Source organism: Aptenodytes patagonicus, chromosome 5, assembly GCF_965638725.1.
Source record: "Aptenodytes patagonicus chromosome 5, bAptPat1.pri.cur, whole genome shotgun sequence".
Classification (NCBI taxonomy): Eukaryota; Metazoa; Chordata; class Aves; order Sphenisciformes; family Spheniscidae; genus Aptenodytes; species Aptenodytes patagonicus.
Genome location: NC_134953.1, coordinates 12,469,777 through 12,489,151, shown reverse-complemented (window position 1 = coordinate 12,489,151; position 19,375 = coordinate 12,469,777). Strand labels below are relative to the sequence as shown.

At 41.7% G+C, this 19,375-nt stretch overlaps 2 protein-coding genes across 2 annotated transcripts in view; one reads left to right on the top strand and one right to left on the bottom strand.

Annotated features, from left to right (window-relative positions):
• WDFY4 (WDFY family member 4) overlaps positions 1-19,375 on the bottom strand; it is a 141,872-nt gene that overhangs the window by 35,538 nt on the left and 86,959 nt on the right. Inside the window, exons 43-46 of the mRNA XM_076338685.1 lie at positions 15,627-15,775; positions 14,376-14,496; positions 11,835-11,920; positions 10,324-10,386 (exon numbers count right to left, since the gene is read on the bottom strand). Of these exons, the coding sequence (XP_076194800.1) occupies positions 10,324-10,386; positions 11,835-11,920; positions 14,376-14,496; positions 15,627-15,775 (419 nt within the window). The remainder of the gene's footprint in view (positions 1-10,323; positions 10,387-11,834; positions 11,921-14,375; positions 14,497-15,626; positions 15,776-19,375) is intronic.
• Positions 1,431-7,621, top strand: LRRC18 (leucine rich repeat containing 18). Its single transcript, XM_076338683.1, has 2 exons — positions 1,431-1,559; positions 5,985-7,621. The coding sequence occupies exon 2, from the start codon at positions 6,076-6,078 to the stop codon at positions 6,862-6,864; it is 789 nt and encodes a 262-aa protein (XP_076194798.1). The 5' UTR covers positions 1,431-1,559; positions 5,985-6,075; the 3' UTR covers positions 6,865-7,621.

The following is a 19,375-nucleotide window of genomic DNA, read 5'->3' as shown; positions in this document are numbered from 1 at the left end:
TACCAAAAATATTGTGAGGAAAATCCCCTTCCTGGTAAGCCACAACCTAGGTCCAAGTCCTACTACTAGAAGAGGAACGAAGAGGTCAAAAGGAATGTCAGCTTTCCCTGTGAAACAATTAAGTCTCTCAAACCTCAGAAAAGTGTTAGGTTAGATTACTTTAGAATAAAGGTACAGGGTCCTCCTTGTTTGATTGTACCAGTCCACCTTCTGGGTATTCTTACTCTGTGCCCAAAGAATAGAGATATAATACAAAATTTATATATAAGTATAATATTAAAGTAGGACTCCTTGAAGTAGGATGTCTTGAATGGGCTAGGGAGGGAGAAAGGAATCTCCTTCCTTTACGGAACACTGTTTGCACCATGTATATTCACAGGCTTAAACCAGACAAAGGGATAACGTTTCCACTGTGGAAATGCTGCACCCAGGCACACTTCAGGTCGTAGAAGAAACGCCATCAAGTAAATTCAATTAATTTGTTGAGGTGAGCAGAATGCAATCTCCAACCCTGGAATCAGGCAAGCACATCAACATTATCAGCTTCTTTATGCCAATAATATCCCAGACCCGTTATCAGCAAGAGAGGGACCTCAGTGTTGCATCTCCTGTGAACAATTCCTACCACAAAACACACAGCTATTTCTCTTCTACAGTTCTTTTTTTCCAGATACTATTTTAAAATTACTGCAACCAGTTACTAAAAGCTGGAGCTTGGTAGCCCCAGTCAGAGAGACAAATTCCAGTAAATTCACATGCTACAAAGGGAAATTGTTGTACCAACTGCACTTTCGAAGGGTCACAGATAGATGAATATAAACTGCAGCTCATATCCCCTCTGCTGCCCCGCTGCATGAGCCTTCCCTCTTGTGTCCATATCTATCCAATCTGGGACGTGCTAAGGATGGTATCACAAATGTTGCGAGTTTTAACACACACATACAAGTATCTCATATTGTGTTACAGCCAAGAAAAATAAAATAGCCAAATGACTAAAATGGACAGTTAAGGCAACATTAGAAGCTGACAAACAGCTTCTAACCAGGTCCAGATGCTTTTTCTTTCTGCATAATTTGAAATCTAACATTTCCAGGCACTGCATGCCGTTCAGTTCTTTTCCCTCCAGCTTGAACTTGCATGCTGGAACCAAACATTATGCTAATGATCTCCAAGGACCTAGCATTGCTGTTGCTTAGGAACAAAAGTTTCACAGGCTGTGGAAGGAGAATTGAATAGAGAGACCCTGGAGCTGGGGAAGTCCTTTATGCCACTCCTCCTCCCCCCCTGCATACTCACATGCACAAGTTTCTTGAAGGGCTGCCATTTTCCATCAAGGAAGTACGATTCAGAATTTGCAGGACCGTGAAAAGGAAATTGTCCTGTGCTCCCTGCTTACAGGTATATTTACAGACTGAAAGACCAATTCATTACTCGGAGAAGAGTAGACGGAGGACAACTGCACAGCAACAGACCATGAAGGCACATCCCACATTACTGAAAAAAAAAAGCAGCTTGTGACATCTATACCTCGCCTTCTAAGTCTTCCTAGCTGCTAGCCGGTAAGATCTTATACAGGGGGGCAGTCTGGCAGAATTGTGAAGATGAAACAATATTTTTGTTTATTCCTGGTGGACCTTGGTTTTACAAGTGGCCTTGCACTGTGTGATAGCACAGTGGCTCTGAAGTGATCTAGAAAAGTAAGAAAATTAAGGAAGGAAACCTCTCTATATCTGTTTGCTCATGGCAGGATTTAGTCTAAACCTGGCTGTTAGCAAGAGACTGCATGTAAGATAGTCAGTGAATTATTCTCTCTTCCACAACAGGTCGTATCCAACAACAAAGAAATGGTAACAGGCTTGTAAGCAGGGAAATAAAAACCTACCCGAGCTGGAACTACTTGGCTTCATGCAAAATCATTCACTGTACGAATGCTGGTTTTAAGCTTTATATGAAAGTATTTCCATAGAGCTATTCCATGGGTGAATTAGAACATGTCATCTCACTGCCTTCCTGCCCCCAGAGAGGTGCAGGGCACGTGTGGCTCTGCTGGGCTTGGCAAGCCTGCTCTGCAACACGCAGACTTCCAGGAGGAAAGACAGAGGAAACTTTTTCTCACAGACTAGTTCAAGATGGGATCAAGATGGTTCTGTGCAGCTTTGGGTGCAGTGAAGTAGGAAGCAGCAATCTATGCGAGGAAAAGAACAAGCAGAACCACAGAGGAGGAGGTCCTGAAACACCCAGACAGTGTGTCACAGGCAGAAGGCCTGTTCTGCCCCTGCCAGCCCTATGCTGAGAAAGGAGGAAGAAAGGTTCAGGTAGAAGAGACTGCATCATCAGAGTCCAAATCTGCATTATTCTGGAATTGGATTTCCTTCTTCAGACAGGCTTAAGCTACAATGGGTCATGACTGGGCCCTGTGTGTGTGCTTAAGCACAGAAAAGGAGTAATCTCCAATCCTTCCTTGCCTCAGAGAGACACTGACAGTCCTAGTCCTGATGCTCAAGGTCTGTTCCCTCCCAGCAGCTCCCAGCAACACAGAGCACCACAGACAGCATGATGCCCTTGACACATTTTCTGTGCATTTCTGTATCAGGTCAGCCTCAAAGCTCTGGGCCTGTGAAACCTTCCTAAAGCTCTGGGGTTAGCCCTGGGCTTTCAAAAGCCCAATCCAGACCAAAGATTTTACCAAGTGTGGATAAAAAGGGAAAGAGTTTTCTAGTCAAGGTCCTGTTTAGCAAGACCTTATCACATAGAAATGCAGCACAGCCACCCTTGGGCAAAGGCTTGTCAGCAACTCAGAGGGTGAACCTGGCAGTGGGGTGAGGGTTTAGAGAAGATGAGTAAAGAGAGTTCCCTCTTGTCATCATCATTTCTTAGGTACTAGGGCAACACATGTACCTCTCCCTCTGCTATCCCAGGAGATGCACTGCGAGCATGAGATCGAACAGGCATAATTAACATTTACAGCAAGGAGGGCTCCTGCGATTCCTGAATTTTTAATATCAGTGGCTACAGAACTGGAGCCCTCTTATGTGGAGCTAAAGAAAATGAGATGTGGCTAAGTAAGCTCCATTATCTCCAGCTACAGCCCTGTGAAACACCGATAATTAGTTTACAAGCATGCAGAGACAAGAGAGTTATTCATCCCCTTCAAGCTGTCTGGTGCACTGCAGTGTTTCTGCAGACCTCTAATGCTAATCCCTATCTTTGGGATTGCAAATCACCTTTTGTAAGTTTGAAAGGTGGCTCTCACTTTTAACCCAAAGGAAATAGCACTTGGAACGCGTGAGCACTCCCTAGGGACTCATGTTTTCCCGATCAGTGCATCTTAGAGGTCCACAGTAGGGTTTTAAAAAATCTGACTAAAGGAGGTGGTTAAATCTCCTTGAAGTCTGTGCGTTATCCAGTGCATCATACAAAGAGATCTGTCTTCAGGAAAATTACACTGATCTATTTGTTTGGACTTCTTAAAAATCTGAAATGTCCCTCTTCAAACTTTGTAACAAGTTGGCAAGGGTTACCCAAACCCAAAAGGTTAATCTGTACTGTTATTCCTGACAAGCCTCCAGCACTCAACCTTCTACACCAGGCTCCCTCTAGTGCTCCCAGGCACTCACAGCACCGAGGGACACCAGCACTGGGAACCAGCATTAACGGGCAGCTGCAGAACAGGCTGATTTTTTGGCTAGCTGGTATTTTTAAGAAAGGAAACTGTTTTGGAATAATGTTTCCCCATTGGATTTTAAATTAAAAGTAATAGAAAAAAATTACTAGGAACTGAACAAAATGTTTTCTTTCTGAGAGTTTTAAATATGTTTTAAAAAGCATTTTAAAAGAAATTATCATTTTGAATTTAGAAAAAATATGTATTTTTCCTTGAGGGTCCCTTTCATTTTTTTTAAAGGCATACTTGGCTGAAAAACTTCACTGATCAAAAGGCACTGAACGTTTTGGTCAACTCATCCAACACAAAATTCAAACAAAAAGAAAGTTGGACCGAAAAGTCACCAGGTTCACATCAATTGCAGGAAACAAAGTCTCTTTCCATCCTGCCAAAGTATAAGGAAGCTGCCCTGCAGATCTTTTTCTGAAGCATGGTAGTCACCCTCTATGCACCAGTGAGGGACTCGGTGTCCTGTACCAGCAGTAGGGCTCTGGCATTTCCCATGCAGCTTGAACTTTATCTTCACAGAATTGCCAACAAGAATATTGCATCAAATCCTTAAAATGAGTGAATTGTGATTAAAAAAAACCCCTATTGTTGTGATCTCCAGAACTTCCTACCCACTCCTGGGCAAATTATTCAAGCTAACATCAACAAAGGTGGAAAAAGTGCTTAATTTTCCACTGTAAGAGTACTTTGCTTCAGTTACCAGTCTACACTATGAAAAGAATAGCATTGATATTGCCCCTGGGGCACTGTAAGGTTAAACACAGGAAAGATTGAGAGGCCTTCAGATATAATGGTAATATGGCCTTGTAAGCACTGGTGAGAGACAGAAATGTGGGAGTGACAAACACAGAAAGATTTAACTGTGTTTAAGTATTTTTATATAAAAAAACAAAGATTCAATTTTGGAACATATCCTCAGGGCAAGACTGACCCCATTGTGCTGCTTTCAGGATTTCTGATGCATCTGCCTCATTACAGAGCTCCCAGGAGGGTGGGTGGTAACTGGCAGAGATCCCCCTTGCTTTTGCATTATTTTTGGCTGTGGCATGTAATTGAAAAGGAGCTGAAATGCCTTAGTTGTAGCCTGAGCTTCCCCTTCATGTATTTGCACATGATTAATGAGTAGCCAAAAAGCCTGAAGGGTTTGTAATGAAGCCTTTCTAATAGGGAAATGTATTGTAGACAAATTCATATTTTGTCCCAAACAATCATTCATCAAACCTGCAATTTGACTCTTCACAATTAAATGCCAGAGCACCCAGACCATCCTGAGATTAGCCAGCTGTAACCCATGCTCCTCTCTGCACTCTGGCTGAGAGGGACATTATCCATTTCCAGGGAATCAGCTCATTTCCTTTGTCACTAGCCATAATTAGCAGCTGTATTTGATGACCTTTGATTAGAGAGTTCACAAAACCTGAGACTACGGTGGACGACTACTCATACAGGCCTCAATTCAACAAAGCACATAGCACATGCTGAGCATCAGCATGAGTCAAAAGTCTGACCAGAACACCTACACGCATTTGTCGAGGGCAGGGCACCTTTGCAGTGGGAGTCCATCTATCCCACAGCATGGATGGGAAGACAAGGTTAGAGTATCCAGAGTCTGTCCTTGAAAGCACAGGAGACACTTATCAAGGCCTGGTTTAACATGTCATTAAGCAGCACTGACACCGACCCCCTGTTGCAGTCTGCTCTGCAGGTGATGTGTGAACTGCAAGCAGTTCTGGCAAATCTGGGAGCCCACTATGTTCCTGAGGTCCTGGTTAAAACAAGGCTTTTAATCATTTGCTTTAAATATTTAATCTTTCAATAGCGTCCAGAGCCCAAATCTCAGGTCCATTAAACAGGATGTTTAACCAACGTGTCAACAGATGCCAGGCCTGTAAAGAAGGCAACCTGTTGGCCTGGTAGAGTAAGTACAATTTTGGATAGCTTCTTTTAGTGCAGTCCCTAAGGACTGGATTGAGGCCCACAATATGTTTTGCTCTGGTCCTCAAATGGCTGATGAATAACAACACATTTCATTCAGTTTCGTTACATGCTGAGCTCAAATCAGTATCTAGGGATGAAAGACAGAAAATTTCTCCCACTTGTAATTTCACCCTGTAATGCAATATAGGTGTTACAATGCAATAAAATAATATTGTAAATTATTAGAATTTCACCTGCTCAGAATACTTTCAGGAAGAACTTTCAGAGTTGGAGCTTCAGGGTTGAAAAGTCCTGACCTTAAAAAAAAGACTGCTGAAGAGTCCAGCAGTCACATGTTAATTTATAACTATGTGATTATTCTGTTTTTAATTAGGGCGTAACAGCCACTGCTTTCAAAGGCTTTACTGGAGTTCCCACACTTCATCCACAGAGTCTGGTGTGTCTGCCTGCCTCACAGTTGAGAGATGGCCAAGGGGAAAGCAAAAGGTCAAAAAGGGAGGAAGATCACCTTGAAAATTGCCAAAAATTCCATCCGGATATCTTTTGATGGAGGGCGCCGTCTTGACTTAAGCAAGATGGGTATTACCACCTTCCCCAAGTGCATTCTGAAACTGGCTGATGTGGATGAACTTGATTTGAGCAGAAACATGTTAAAAAAGATTCCAAGCAGCATCCAGAAGTTCCAGAAACTGCGTTGGCTGGACCTGCATAGTAATCAGCTCGAGGAGCTGCCTGAGGCAATAGGTACGCTTCAGAACCTTTTCTACCTGAATATATGCAACAACAAGCTGACCACCAGAAATCTGCCAGAAGAGTTGAACCTTCTCAAGAACCTGCGTATTCTCAACCTTGGCTTGAACTGTCTTGACAGTATTCCCACCAGTCTTGGGGCCCTGAAGGAACTTAAGGAGATAGGTCTCTTTGACAATGCCTTGACCACCATCCCAAACAGTGTGAAAAAGCTCCCCAAGCTCAAGAAACTGAATGCAAAAAGAAACCCTTTCCCAGATTCAACAAAGGAAGAGCAGCATTCTGACTCCATCAAACGCATAGAAACACTTTACTTAGTACAAGAGAAAGACCTGTGCTGTTCCTGCCTGAAGATGTGTCAGGATGAGAAGGACAAGCTGAACGAGTTAAAGAACGTGACACCCAGCCCCTCAAAGAAGCCAAGTTTCCCTTTACTCCTTACACCCAATTCCTCTGCCAAGGATAATCAAGAAGAATGGAGATTAAGAGGCAAACATCCCTGAAATATACCAAGGCACTCCACAGACCATGTCCCATGAAGTCCAGCCCAAGCTAATAAAAAGCTGACCTCCTTCCTCCTCCCTTTTCCTGCAGTTCTCTTCCTTTAAAGATCTACTCAGTTTTAGAAGCAGCAGATCTGTGTGGTCTCTAAAACGAAATCCAAAACAACTAAAACAGATGTATATTTGGGAAATGGTGCATTTGGGAAAGGAAGGACTATTTCCATCTGGGCCTGTTCCTACAACATGTTCTCCATGTCTGGGTTTGTTTGGGTTTTTTTTTGTCTTTTGTGTGTGCACGTGTCCAGTGAAGGAATCTTCAAAAAGATAGGTTTTTCTAGTAACTCCACTCCCACCGCTAAGCCCAAACATTAGTTCTGCTCATTTTCACAGGGTGAGACACAGTTAAACTAGTCTCAGTAAATACCATTTGGAGGAAAAGGAACAGACCTGGGAACCTTCTGTTGCTGGTGGCTGCCACCAACCCCTCAGAGAATCTCGGATAGGCACTGTCAGTGTTGGAACCATGAGCCCGTTCCAATTCAGCAGAGGCAGCAGATACAAATGTTATGCTCAGGAGTAACTGAGCAGTGCAAACACAACGCTTAGAGCTAAACAACTGGTGATCCTGTTTGCCATCAAGGGGCCAGACTCTGCATAAGCAAGTTCACTGGGATTTTGGGTGCTATACTGTCCTGGTTTCGGCAGGGATAGAGTTAATTTCTTTTCTAGTAGCTGGTACAGTGTTTTGGATTTAGGATGAGAACAAAGTTGATAACGCACCGATGTTTTAGTTGTTGCTAGGTAATGATTACACTAGCCAAGGACTTTTCAGCTTCCCATGTTCTACCGACTGAGAAGGCTGGAGGTGCACAAGAAGCTGGGAGGGGGCACAGCCAAACTGGCCAAAGGGACATTCCATACCATGGAACGTCATGCTCAGTACATAAACTGGGGAAAGCTGGCCGGGGGGGGCCGCTGCTCAGGAACTGGCTGGGCATCGGTCGGCGGGTGGTGAGCAATTGTACTGTGCATCACTTGCTTTGTGTATTATTATTATTATTATCATATTATTATTATTATCATTTTATTTCAATAATTAAACTGTTTTTATCTCAACCCACGAGTTTTTCTCACTTGTGCTCTTCCAATTCTCTCCCCCATCCCACCGGGGGAGGGGGGAGTGAGCGAGTGGCTGTGTGGTGCTCAGTTGCCGACTGAGGTTAAACCACGACATATACCTGGGTGCAGTGATCTCTAACTTGCACGACACAATCAGCATCAGTACCTATAGTCATTGTGTTTTGTCTGCCTCCGAGTATCCCTCCAAGGGAAATACAGAAGGGAGAAGGGGTAGGGAAAAGATTGTTCTTTTTAAGGGTCCTGGGCATATCACTTAAGCAGTGACTAAGAGAAGAAGAGTCATCCTCTTCTATGATCCAAGAGTCAGCTGGTGAATTGATGAAATCAGGTCTGGTGTCCCCACAGTACTTTTAGCTTTCTGTTCACACGTGTGCATGCACGTGTGCACCTGAGCACACACATTCACTTGCTCAAATCACATCCCTAGGGCAGAGAGTGCTGACAGCCTGCAAACAGCAATATACAGGTACAACCAATGAGCAGATTATAAAAGCAGTCAAGCATGACCTGAGAAGAGGTGCTGGCTGTGGCCATAGTAACATATGGTGACAGCAAACATTTAAGTATATTTAAATGAAGAATAAAGTGCCACGGGCAAAGTACTCAGTTGTCCAGCAACAGCCCATTATCATTTTTTAAGTGGCTACAGTAGACCCTGGGAGTCAGAACTCTTGTATATTATTCCCATGGACTAGGTGGAAAAACTGATATGGGGTTTCCCAGAAATGCTACTACCTCAACGTCATATGATACATCAAACTAGTAATTTCTTCTTTCCATGCTTCAGCTGTGCAGTTATTAATAGCGTGTCTAGGCAAAGAGCTTAGTCTGGCCTGCCTCCCTGTCTCAGGTAGGGCAGGAAAAGCTGGGATGCTGTGAAAGATGGTCATTGCTCCCTAGATGGGGAAGGAGCCCCTGGTGCTGCTCTTTAATTCTTCTAACTCAGAAGCAGCTCCAGAGTTCAAACGAGGGAAAAGTAAACTCAGTCCTTCAGTTCCCAGACTGAAGCTGGTAAAGGGAAGCATGCCCACTGTGGTCATTTTCTCTAACTTTCCACTTAAGCACAACTTTTCTGGGATTGTTACTTAGGCAGTGGCACTACCTTATGTTTATTTTATTTCAGCTCATGCTGTAACATGGCACAGCTAAAGCTATGCCAAAGGCCCCTTACATTCTCAGAGTGAATAAGGTGCACAGGGTCCTCTCTCAGCCATTGGTGTAAAACTGAAGGCAGAGCCTTATGGGATTCAGGGCAGGCTACTTTAGACCTAGACATACAGCCTGCTTCAATCTCTGAGACCAAATATAAGTCAAGTGTTTCTCACAATAATCACAAGCCCAGCTAAAGCCCAAAGTTCCTGCAGCCATAGTGCATCTTATCTCAAGACATTCTCACCTGTTGAGCACCCAGCAAGCACAGGCAAAGGAAACCCTGGGGTGATTTATTGGTTGCTCCACACAGAACACACATCATGTTCCATAGAGTCAACCATCACCTCTGGCAGAGGTTAGGCTCTAGCCAGAGGTGATATCTGGTTGTATACTGCACTGATACTTTTTGCAAGCTGATGGCTGGTACTCAGGGCTAAAAATGTTCACTTACAAGATAATGATCTACAACAGGTAGGGTGAAAATTAAAAAGAAGAGTACAGCTGACACAGGCCACAACAACTCACAGGGGCAATCTGGCCCTCAGGTCTCAACAGTATTCCAGCCTCCAGGCTATTATTTCAGAGGACACCAATTAGGCACTTAGGGTTGTGTTCCTCAGATATCCAAACTGAGAAGAGTTACAGGTATGCAAGTAGCTCAAGGTCAGCATGAAACATGCTCTCAATCACCTCCCATTAGGAGAAAACTTTTTTTTCCTGCAGTGGTAAATCTGAGGGACAAGTTGGAATCTCCACTGCACAGTTACTATAACATGCCAAAACATTAATGTGTACAACTATTACTGTCTGCCCTAACCACACAATAAAGAGACCATTACGCAGAAGCATTATGGATTAGCTCTAACCTCACCTCACTGACTGTCTCTTTCCCACACTAACCATTTGTGTAGAGTTTACCAATAAAGTCATATTAAGGAGGTAATAATTATTAATTAACTATGCACAGTCAGCTACTCAACACGTTCTTCATGTCTTCATACTGTGGATATTGTACACTAGAATGCTTTTTGGAGTTCTGGGGACACCTTTGATTCTTTAAAACAGGGGGCACAAATAGGTACATTTCTAGATGCTTTTTTTAAAGTGCAACTTATTCACACAATTGCACTTGTTATCTACAGTTATCCAATATTTCCTATGTTTTACCTTATATTCAGGGACTCTTCTGTTATCCCCTTCGACTTCAAAGCAGGTTGGAAAGAGCAAAATCTATAAGAGATATGAAAGGTCACATTATAATTATTTAAATGGTTATCTGTATACATTACATATGTATATAATCTATGTCATGTCCTGACAGCAACTTTCTTCCTGAAGGACACCACAGCATTTCACTGAGACTCTAACCTAGGACAAAGCTGCAAGACAACACAGCAAAAGCACACATTTAATATTAAGGAGTTGCCTATGGGCTGGATAAAAGCAGTTTCTTTCCCAGATAGGGCCTTGAATTGATATATAGGGCTACGGACTTATGATCAGGTGGTTTAAGTTGCTATTAATTAAAGCCAGAGAATGAGAACCCACTCAGACATTTATCTAGCAGAAATCACAGAAAGGAATACCAACCCACGTCTCAGCAGTTCCGACGTACTTTCACTGGGGGTTTATGATATCAGACATACTAAACCCTTGAAATACATAGCTTTGGTGACCTTCAGCTGAGGGGCAACACAGGCAGCTGAGGATCAAAACATTCTCTCGAACTGCCTCTGCAAGATTCCCCCAAAAGATGTTTGTCAGAGCTGAGAGACAGCAAAGATAAGGGCTAAACAAAGCAGCTGGCTCTGGGGCAGAACCTGATGATTCTAAGTAGCCACACTATGCAGCCAGTTTAGAAAGGAAGACTTGCATTGACTTTTTAAGCAATGCTCCATTAGAAACTGTTTAGAGATTTCAGGAGCAGAAGGAACTGCTATGATTGTTTACAAATTAACAGTACCAATCCTCAGTCCAGGCTGCAGAATTTATCACAGGAAGTACTACGTATTGACGTATTTTTCCTGCGTAAAGGACAGTGAAAGTAAACCTGATATAATGGTCAGAACTGTAGTAGGAAAAAAGAAAAGCAAAAACAAAGTGCAAATTCATCACTTCATAGTCTTACATTCAAGTTCCATCAAACAAGACAAGCACATAAGGAGAAATCTTTTTTAAACAAAAATTCCATTGTTAAAAGTTAAATCCACACCAAAGATACAAAGTCAGAGTCAGACAGACAAAAACATTTTATTCCTAATGAATTAATGACACTTCATATGTTGGAAAAAAGCAGGAAGAAACCTTCTTTCACCCAGTACTGTGAGGTGAGAAGGAGGTGGCGCTCTCATCTCAGTGAGAAGCAGCAGCACAGCTACAATTGCTATTTCCTGGGATGCAGGGACATGCAACTCACCATTGGGTGCTAAGAGTCCTACACATGCATTAGCTCCCTTGATAAATCAATGGCTATATAACGCTCCAAAGAATTCACAGGTCAGCAAAAGGAAAAATTCATAGATTTGCTTAAGTGTAACCCGTTAAAGACCAAGGAGCTGCAGTTGAAGAAAAAAGCCTCTGGGGCAGCACACAACAGACATCTGAAGCCAGGATAAATAGGGGCGATAGGTCAGGAGTGTCACCTGGGCATTCACATGTTATTATGAAGTAGTAATTACCTCTTAAATATCTTATTTCGGTCGCTGTCATGGAAGACAAGAAATCTGGAGTAACCATTTTTGAAGAATATTTCCAAGGCGATCTCCTGGAAAGGTAAAACATTTACAGTGTGAGGAGCTGCAGAGCAAAGCCTAGTGCTGCAAAGAGTCCATCATGGCCTGTCCAATTCTTCAGGGCTTTAAAAAAAAAAAAAAAAAGGCTTCACACTTCACAAAAAAGTGTGAAGAAGTGTAGCAAAATATGCCTAATATTCCCTATTTATCCAACTGTAGGAATGCTCCTACTGGGTTGACTAGGAGTTCAAATGCTTCTCTGAAGCAAAATCAAACTCCAGATATTGGTTCCATCACCCACCTCCTCCTGCTGCTTCTGAAGCATTTTTATCTTGAAATCTCAGTGTGATTAACAAGACACTAGTAGCATTAACTTCTGATTAGGTGACAAAGATAACACGAAGAGGGGATGCTAAATAAAAGTTTCTTTTAGAAGGCAACCATACTGCTTTCTAAACAAATAGTGAGCTCAACAGAAATGCCAAAATAATTTCTCCTGACTAGAAGCAGCAGAAGAGGAAGGAAAGTTTATGACATTTCTCACTGAAGCTTTAAATAATCAAAGTTGAAAACTTTGCCCTGTCTTTCCACAATGTCTCCACACATTGTTTTGTTGGGCATTTGCATATAATCCTATTATTTACTCAGTGAGTGGTCCTTTTTGCCCCAAAGTCAGTCAAGTAAAACTATAAATAACGTGTAGTGTCTGGGAACCCAGACATGAGTTTCAATCCAAATATGGCAGGTGCAATACAAACCTAGAGAAACACCACAATGGCAACTGCCCCAGTCATGATTCACAAATGAAGTATAAAGCAGAAAGATAATGTAAGAGCAGCTATGACAATAAACATCTTGCAGCATTTGCTCTGAAGCTCAGCTTTCCAAACCAAGTCTACTCAAGTGTCACCATTACAGAATTGGGCCGCGTGGTTTCACAGTGCTTTGCTCTGAGCCGGGCTATGTGCATGAACAGGAGATCATCTCTCTGAGGCACAGTAGCTGCCTAAACAGCTGATCCACCTGTCCCGCAGGGAAAGCACAAGTAATCAGTTTTCTTCTTCAGCAATATTTTTTCACTGGAGTCCCAGTGCAAGAATTTGAGAGCCTGATACAGATACCTGAGTTTTCAGCTCATTAATTGAAACAAAGCAAAAATAAACAAAAAACAAAATAAACAAAAATAAACAAAAAAAAAGCCCCAAAAAACCCACAATCAAAGAAACACAAAACCCCCTCAAACCAACAAGCCCCGCCTTTTGCCCCAGGCCCATTCAAAGACTGTTTTTACTCATCTCCATTTTTCACTTTGGGTCACACAAAACATTTCTGTTTCACATGTTTAAAAACATCCATGCATACACAGACATGTGAACATATGAGAAGGCGGCAAGATTCCACTGGCAACTTTGATGCTATTCACAGAACAGAAGAAGAGGTGATAGTTCTGTTGCTCAGGTTGCTCACCAGTGATGTAAGAAAATAAGCTTCATACAGTTACTCAGAAAAAGACTTAACATTCCTATACGTGCTTGGAGAGTGACCTAGCCACTGAGATATGCTATACCCTGAAGCAAGTCTCACCTACTAACATCGTCCATTTTGCATACATAATTAAATATAAAATAAAACAGGACTGAGTCATGGATGAGTGCCATACTACATGACATAAGACAATTGTCAGCCCCATTTTCTCAATTTTTGAATTTTCCAAATGATTTCTTAATTCTCTGTTGAATCTCAACCTTCCAAAAATGGATTCAAAATAACAGGTAACTAATTATGGCTGCTTCACAACTCTGTATTTTTGTCAAACGAAATCTGTGAATTACCCTGTACCAAAACCCTCTAGAGCAAGTATAGGCTCTGGTGCTGCAAGAATCTAGCTACAACTCTTCTGTGAAGAGAATCACAGGCTCATCTAAACCAGAAAAAACTAAAAGGGTACCAGGCCATTGCTATTGAGTAGCTTCTGGGTAGTGCAGCTAAAGGCGCAGAGGATTCAAATTGTTTGCTCTGACTTATGATTCATGTATTGACTCACATGCACAACCTGAAAGTTATTCCAAGAGGCCCAGGGTAAGCGTGTTACACATACCCATAATCCACTGATGTCCAAAACTACTGAAGTCTGTGGGAGCTGAGTATTACTGGAAGTCAGACACTTATCGGGAGCTTCCATCAAAACACAGGAAATTGACTTCAAGTCTTATTTTCAAAAACATTGAGATAAACTGTGAAGAACATTCTTAGCCTAACAACTAATGAGCCAACCACTCCAGTGAGGGTGCTTAAACACTCTGGTGGATATAGGAAGGAGTTTATATTACCAAAGGCTAATGAAGCAATGATGGGAGCAAAAGCATTTTGGGACTCAAGCAAAGAAATCTCAGCAGTCTTAGTAAAAATTGTGCATGTAGTTTTCAGTCACATGTCATTACTGCTGTTGCAGCTTTCCCTCAAATGACCGAGCATGTTAGTTCCTACCTGCAGAAGAAAGCGCATCAGACGTATCTCTTTTATATCATGATATGAATAACGGGAACACATCTGGTCTCCCACAGCATGATCTTTATGACATAAGTTGAAAATAAATGGATCGCTGATGCTGGAAGAGAAAAATATAAAGAAAGAAAAATTAATTTGAAACACAAAAGATCAGGAGAGCCCTCAGGAACATCCAAGTCCTCCCTAAAGAAGAATAAAAATACTAAGAGATAGCAAGATCAACTGCGGCATACATGAATTGAAAACAAAGCTAAATACTGAAGGCAGATTTTGTACTAGTTCCCAAAATAAAATAAAGAGCCTGCGGAGGCTAAGGGTAGGTTTGGAATTATTTTAGTGCATGCAAATAGGCAGACAGCAAGGTTTTGCACACACTGAAGTCTAAGAAACAGCAAGGGAAGGAGCTGGGTGGGAGAACCTGAAAGCCTGGGTCAAGGGCAAGCATCGTATGGACACACAGCTATTATAAACAGCAATTTATTGGAACTAATAATTAAGCAATTAATTCATTATTACTTTAGTTGTGTACATGTATTGCTATCTACAGCCTAGCCCATAGAAAATCCCTTAGAAAAACAACCTAAGCTTTTATCGGACCCAGTCCAATAGATCCTTAAGTCACCTGATCAGATTGACTGATATTGGACTTAGTAACAATCGGATGTAGAGCAGACAGTCAGGGAGTAAAAACACTGAGTTACTCACTGTCCCACTGGGCTTTGCACATGAGCACACAGTATGAGCAAAGAGCTAAGTCTAACAGACTCATTTTCAATATTGATCAGTTTCAATAAATCATGAGTCAAAGATGATAGCAGTGTGCCAAATATTAATTATGATTCTGTCTTGGAGAAACAAATAAAACCTTATGAGACAATGAAGCTAAAGGCTCTTGTAATGACTGTTCCGTATGAATAAAAGATGGGAGCCAGTCAGAAAGAAACATTAACAACAGTATAAAAGAATTGAAAAACAGAAACGTATGTGTTAGACTGCCCACCATCTCCATCTGTTGGAGCTGGGAGTCCTTGTTGCACCTCCAAAGCCTGTGAACAAGCACCTATGTTAGTTATGTTAAACAATTCTGTGAACAGATGGAAAAGATGGCAAACTTCTTACTTTGCTAATACCCCTCTTGAAATCCCCCACGAAGTCTGTGCAAATTCTAGGTATCCACGTGCCAATACTGAAGTTAACCAAGCAGATCTCTGGGAGGAAAGAATGACTCACCTGGACAAGCAGTGACGTGTACAATAGACTTCTTCTAGAGGGGATAACACAAAGCACTCACAGATGTAAAAGTGCTCTTTGCCGAAGAGAAGCACTCCTTCCAATGCTGTATGCCCCTGCACAACTGCCACAGAGCACTTCAATGTGACCTAGTATGGAAGCAAGCATAATGAAGCCAGAGGTAGGTAATAGAGGAGAGAGGGACAGCAGGGAGCAAGACCCAATGATGCAGAAGGACGTGTGTTTGTACCAAAACAGCTGCCATCTTGATTGGCAGGTCTATAGGGATGCAGCCACAAAATCACCATATGACTGACAGTGTATGCCTCCTGTATTAGTAGTGGGGAGGGTCTGATGCCCTTTTCCCCCAGTAAATCTGTTCCTTCCCCATCTACCTGTGGCTATATTTAGCAACATCACTACAGAACATGAAGAGCTTGCAAACATTGCAGGAGTTAGCACTGCAAAACTTTGTTAGACAGCAATACTTATTACACAGGCAGGGGGTTGAAGCACTGAGGAAAATGACTTACACAGCATCATACAGAAAAACAGTGGTGTATAATAAAGATCTGTATATTTAGAATACAGAGAAAGGGCAAATATTTTTATTTAGATCCCAGTGAAATCTATACTTGAAAAAATCCTGCAAAGGGATCCCAGGGAGCAATGAGCAAGCAAAGGATCTAATACTCTAGGTATCTATCTCACCATGGCCAGCTGAATCAGCATACAATGGATTGAAATCTCAGTAACACAAAACTCCTTGCATTGGCACTTTTCCTTCCTATATTATACAGAAGGCCAATCAAAATATATGAATCCATGATTCTAGTTGTTTTAAAGATTTAGTTAAACATTCTGGAATAATTTAAAAAACCTCCCTTGGCATCCCAAGACTCACTTTCTTTTTCTTTCTCCTGAGCAAATTAACTTGGCCCCTAAAATAGAGGAATTTCTAACCCACAATTTAGAAGCACTGGGAATTTTTCAACAAAGTAGTTCTTCAGTCATATATGCCAGTTCATTGAAAGTTTTCTTGGAAATTGACCAGTTTTGATAAAGGAAAAAAGAAGTCTTTTTTCTGGAACAGTTTGTATGGCTGAGAGATGGTATAGAAAGGAAATAGACCAATACAGAGACCAGAAAAGCCCAACGATCCAGAAAATTGTGTGGGCTGCAGGGAACTTAAAGTTCTGATTTTAAATCAAGCAGTAATTCATTGCAAAGAATTGCCCTAACATTTAGAGGCATGAAGTTCCTTATTTTTCTTGTCTGTTGATTCAATCTTCTATATATACTCAGCTCCAGAAGAGCAGTCCACTGGTTAGTGCAGTCAACTGGGAGGATCAAAGTCAACTCACTGCTGTGCCCAGTTTGGACCAGAACTTTGAACCAGCATCTCCTACATTCCCATGGAAGGAGGCAGGAGCTAATCATCAGCCCAGTCTCAGATGAAGCACCCTCTATTTGCAAAAATCCCTTCAAACATTCATACTACAATAAAACACTAATGCTCCCAAAATCTTAAAACATTAATACTACCTGACATACTAAGAAAACTGCCCACTGCTGAGCTCCCCCTGTAAATCACCACAATCCTGAACTACATACAATCCAGAAATGAGCGTAAAATTTTGCAAGCTGAGTCCATCTGAAACTGCAAGGACCAGAGGGCTGCATACAGAGGTATTAGATCTGAGAGGTATTTATGTAACAGGAAAAGCTTGCTGGTTCAGAAATCTAGTGCAATGTTCTTGAGAGAACTGATTGACAAGTGCGAGAAGTATCACAAAGTCTGTTTTTTCTCTTAAGATCTCAATGATCTTACCTCTACCAAACTTCATAAGAACAGGAGTCCTGTATTATTTTTTGTGCATGCAAAAATGACCCAGAAATAGCATTGGTTGTACTAGATCATGTAAAGTCTACATGATGATATGTAGAGTAAGTATGGTTCTCCTTCGCTTTTTGCCTTTGTTCCTACCTCATTATTTCTGGAACCAGATCTACAACCTCCCTTGCCTCCATCTCAAAATACACATAGGCTAACTCAGGTCAGCTGAAACAGACCTGCACTGCTACACAAAAGCTTTCAGTCTTGGATGCCAGCATAACATGAATAATAAATTCATAAATAATTGAAATAAAATATTGTTTCTACATTTAATTTTTTTTACTGAAAAGCAATTATTTTACCAACAAAACGGGGGTTTCATTTTGAAATCACTTGAGTGGGCACAGAAGGTTGTTTTCATTCTGGGTTTAAAAAAAAAAACACAACCCTGGAAGATTTCTGTGGGTAATTTTTAATGAAAATCCCTTCAATCTCTTTCTCTTTCCCCTCTAAATTATTTCTAAGAGGAAGCTAGCATTTTTCCATCACCTCTCCTGCAGATCCCACAGGAATGCCTGTCTCTGCAGGGATATGCCAACCACAGAACTCTCTGAACTGGAGTGCCTGTGCGTGTACATGCCATTAGGTGGTTAGAGGCATGTATGTTTGCACTGAGAATACTGGGGAATTCTGCTCACATTAGTGAACCACAGGGTTTCCTGAAGTAATTAAATAGCAGAAAGATCACTTCTTCCCAAAAGGAAGGTAACTGAATATTGAAACATCAGGCGGTTGTGTAAAATAGCTAAATGGACACAAAGTTGAAATCCAGACTTCTAAGAAATCCACCTCAGCAAACCCAGCCCATGTGCCAGAGATCATGTGTGTGGTTTTGTGGATTGTGAAGGTGGCCTGCTCATGATCACTAATGTGGTCTGGCACAAATAATCACTTTGTTACTCCACTTAAGGCAGGGCTGGGGCACGTTAGCAGACCCTGAGATGGGAGAGAGCACGTACCTCTCTTTCTCAAACCTTAAACTCTAAGCCCCACTACGTTCTGTCTTCTGTACTATCCAACCAGTAACAGTCACCAGTGCCAAATCCATTTCTTCAATTTTATGTTATCACCCCCAACAGAATTAAATACATCTGCACTGTTAGAAATACTAGAGCCCTTGGGCTGAGTCAGTTGTTCTCATTTGGAGAACAGGGCTCATTTTATTCCAGGTGAGTAATAAAGATCTGACAAAGAGATGTACTAGAGAACCCCCACCAGGACAGTCTTGTACCTACAGTCTTCCACTGAAATACCAAGCAGCCTGAAATTACCACAGATTAAATAAAAACTTTCCTTTTCTGTCAGAACAGAATCCAGTTCACCAGCCACTAGAATCATTAATCAATGAAGCAAACTTGACGTAAAATAATTGAATAATTACCTTCTAAGGTATTGCCCAAAGCCCTGCATCTCTTGATTGCTCTGTTCATTCAGATGTATGAGGGAATTAAAGCTAAAAGCGTGGGGTTTTTCTTTCTCTTTTTTTTCAGAAGAGCTGTTTGTAAATATTCCAGTTACGTTTAAGCAAATAGCCATAAAAGCGTATCTGCTGTGGAGTTCAAGAGCCAGATTTCCAAAGGAATTACACACCTGAAGATGCAGTCTTTACAGAGTTTTCAAAAACAGTGGAGGAGGTTAGCCATCTAATCCTGCAGACTCTAGTAGTGTTAGCATGGTCCCTCCAGGGAAAAATACAACACAAGGACATTAAAGTCACAAAACCATGTCACTGGAACACATCCATGCCACACAATTTCCTGGAGCATGGCATTTTTATAGAATAAGGACAAAGGAATGGCTACTCCAAGTCACTTCAGAGGTCCATCTAAACAACTATCCCGTGTCTTAGTAA

What these genes read in the sequence shown, in the direction of transcription:
- LRRC18 (XM_076338683.1), top strand. Translation starts at nt 6,076, where the DNA reads ATGGCCAAGGGGAAAGCAAAAGGTCAAAAAGGGAGGAAGATCACCTTG.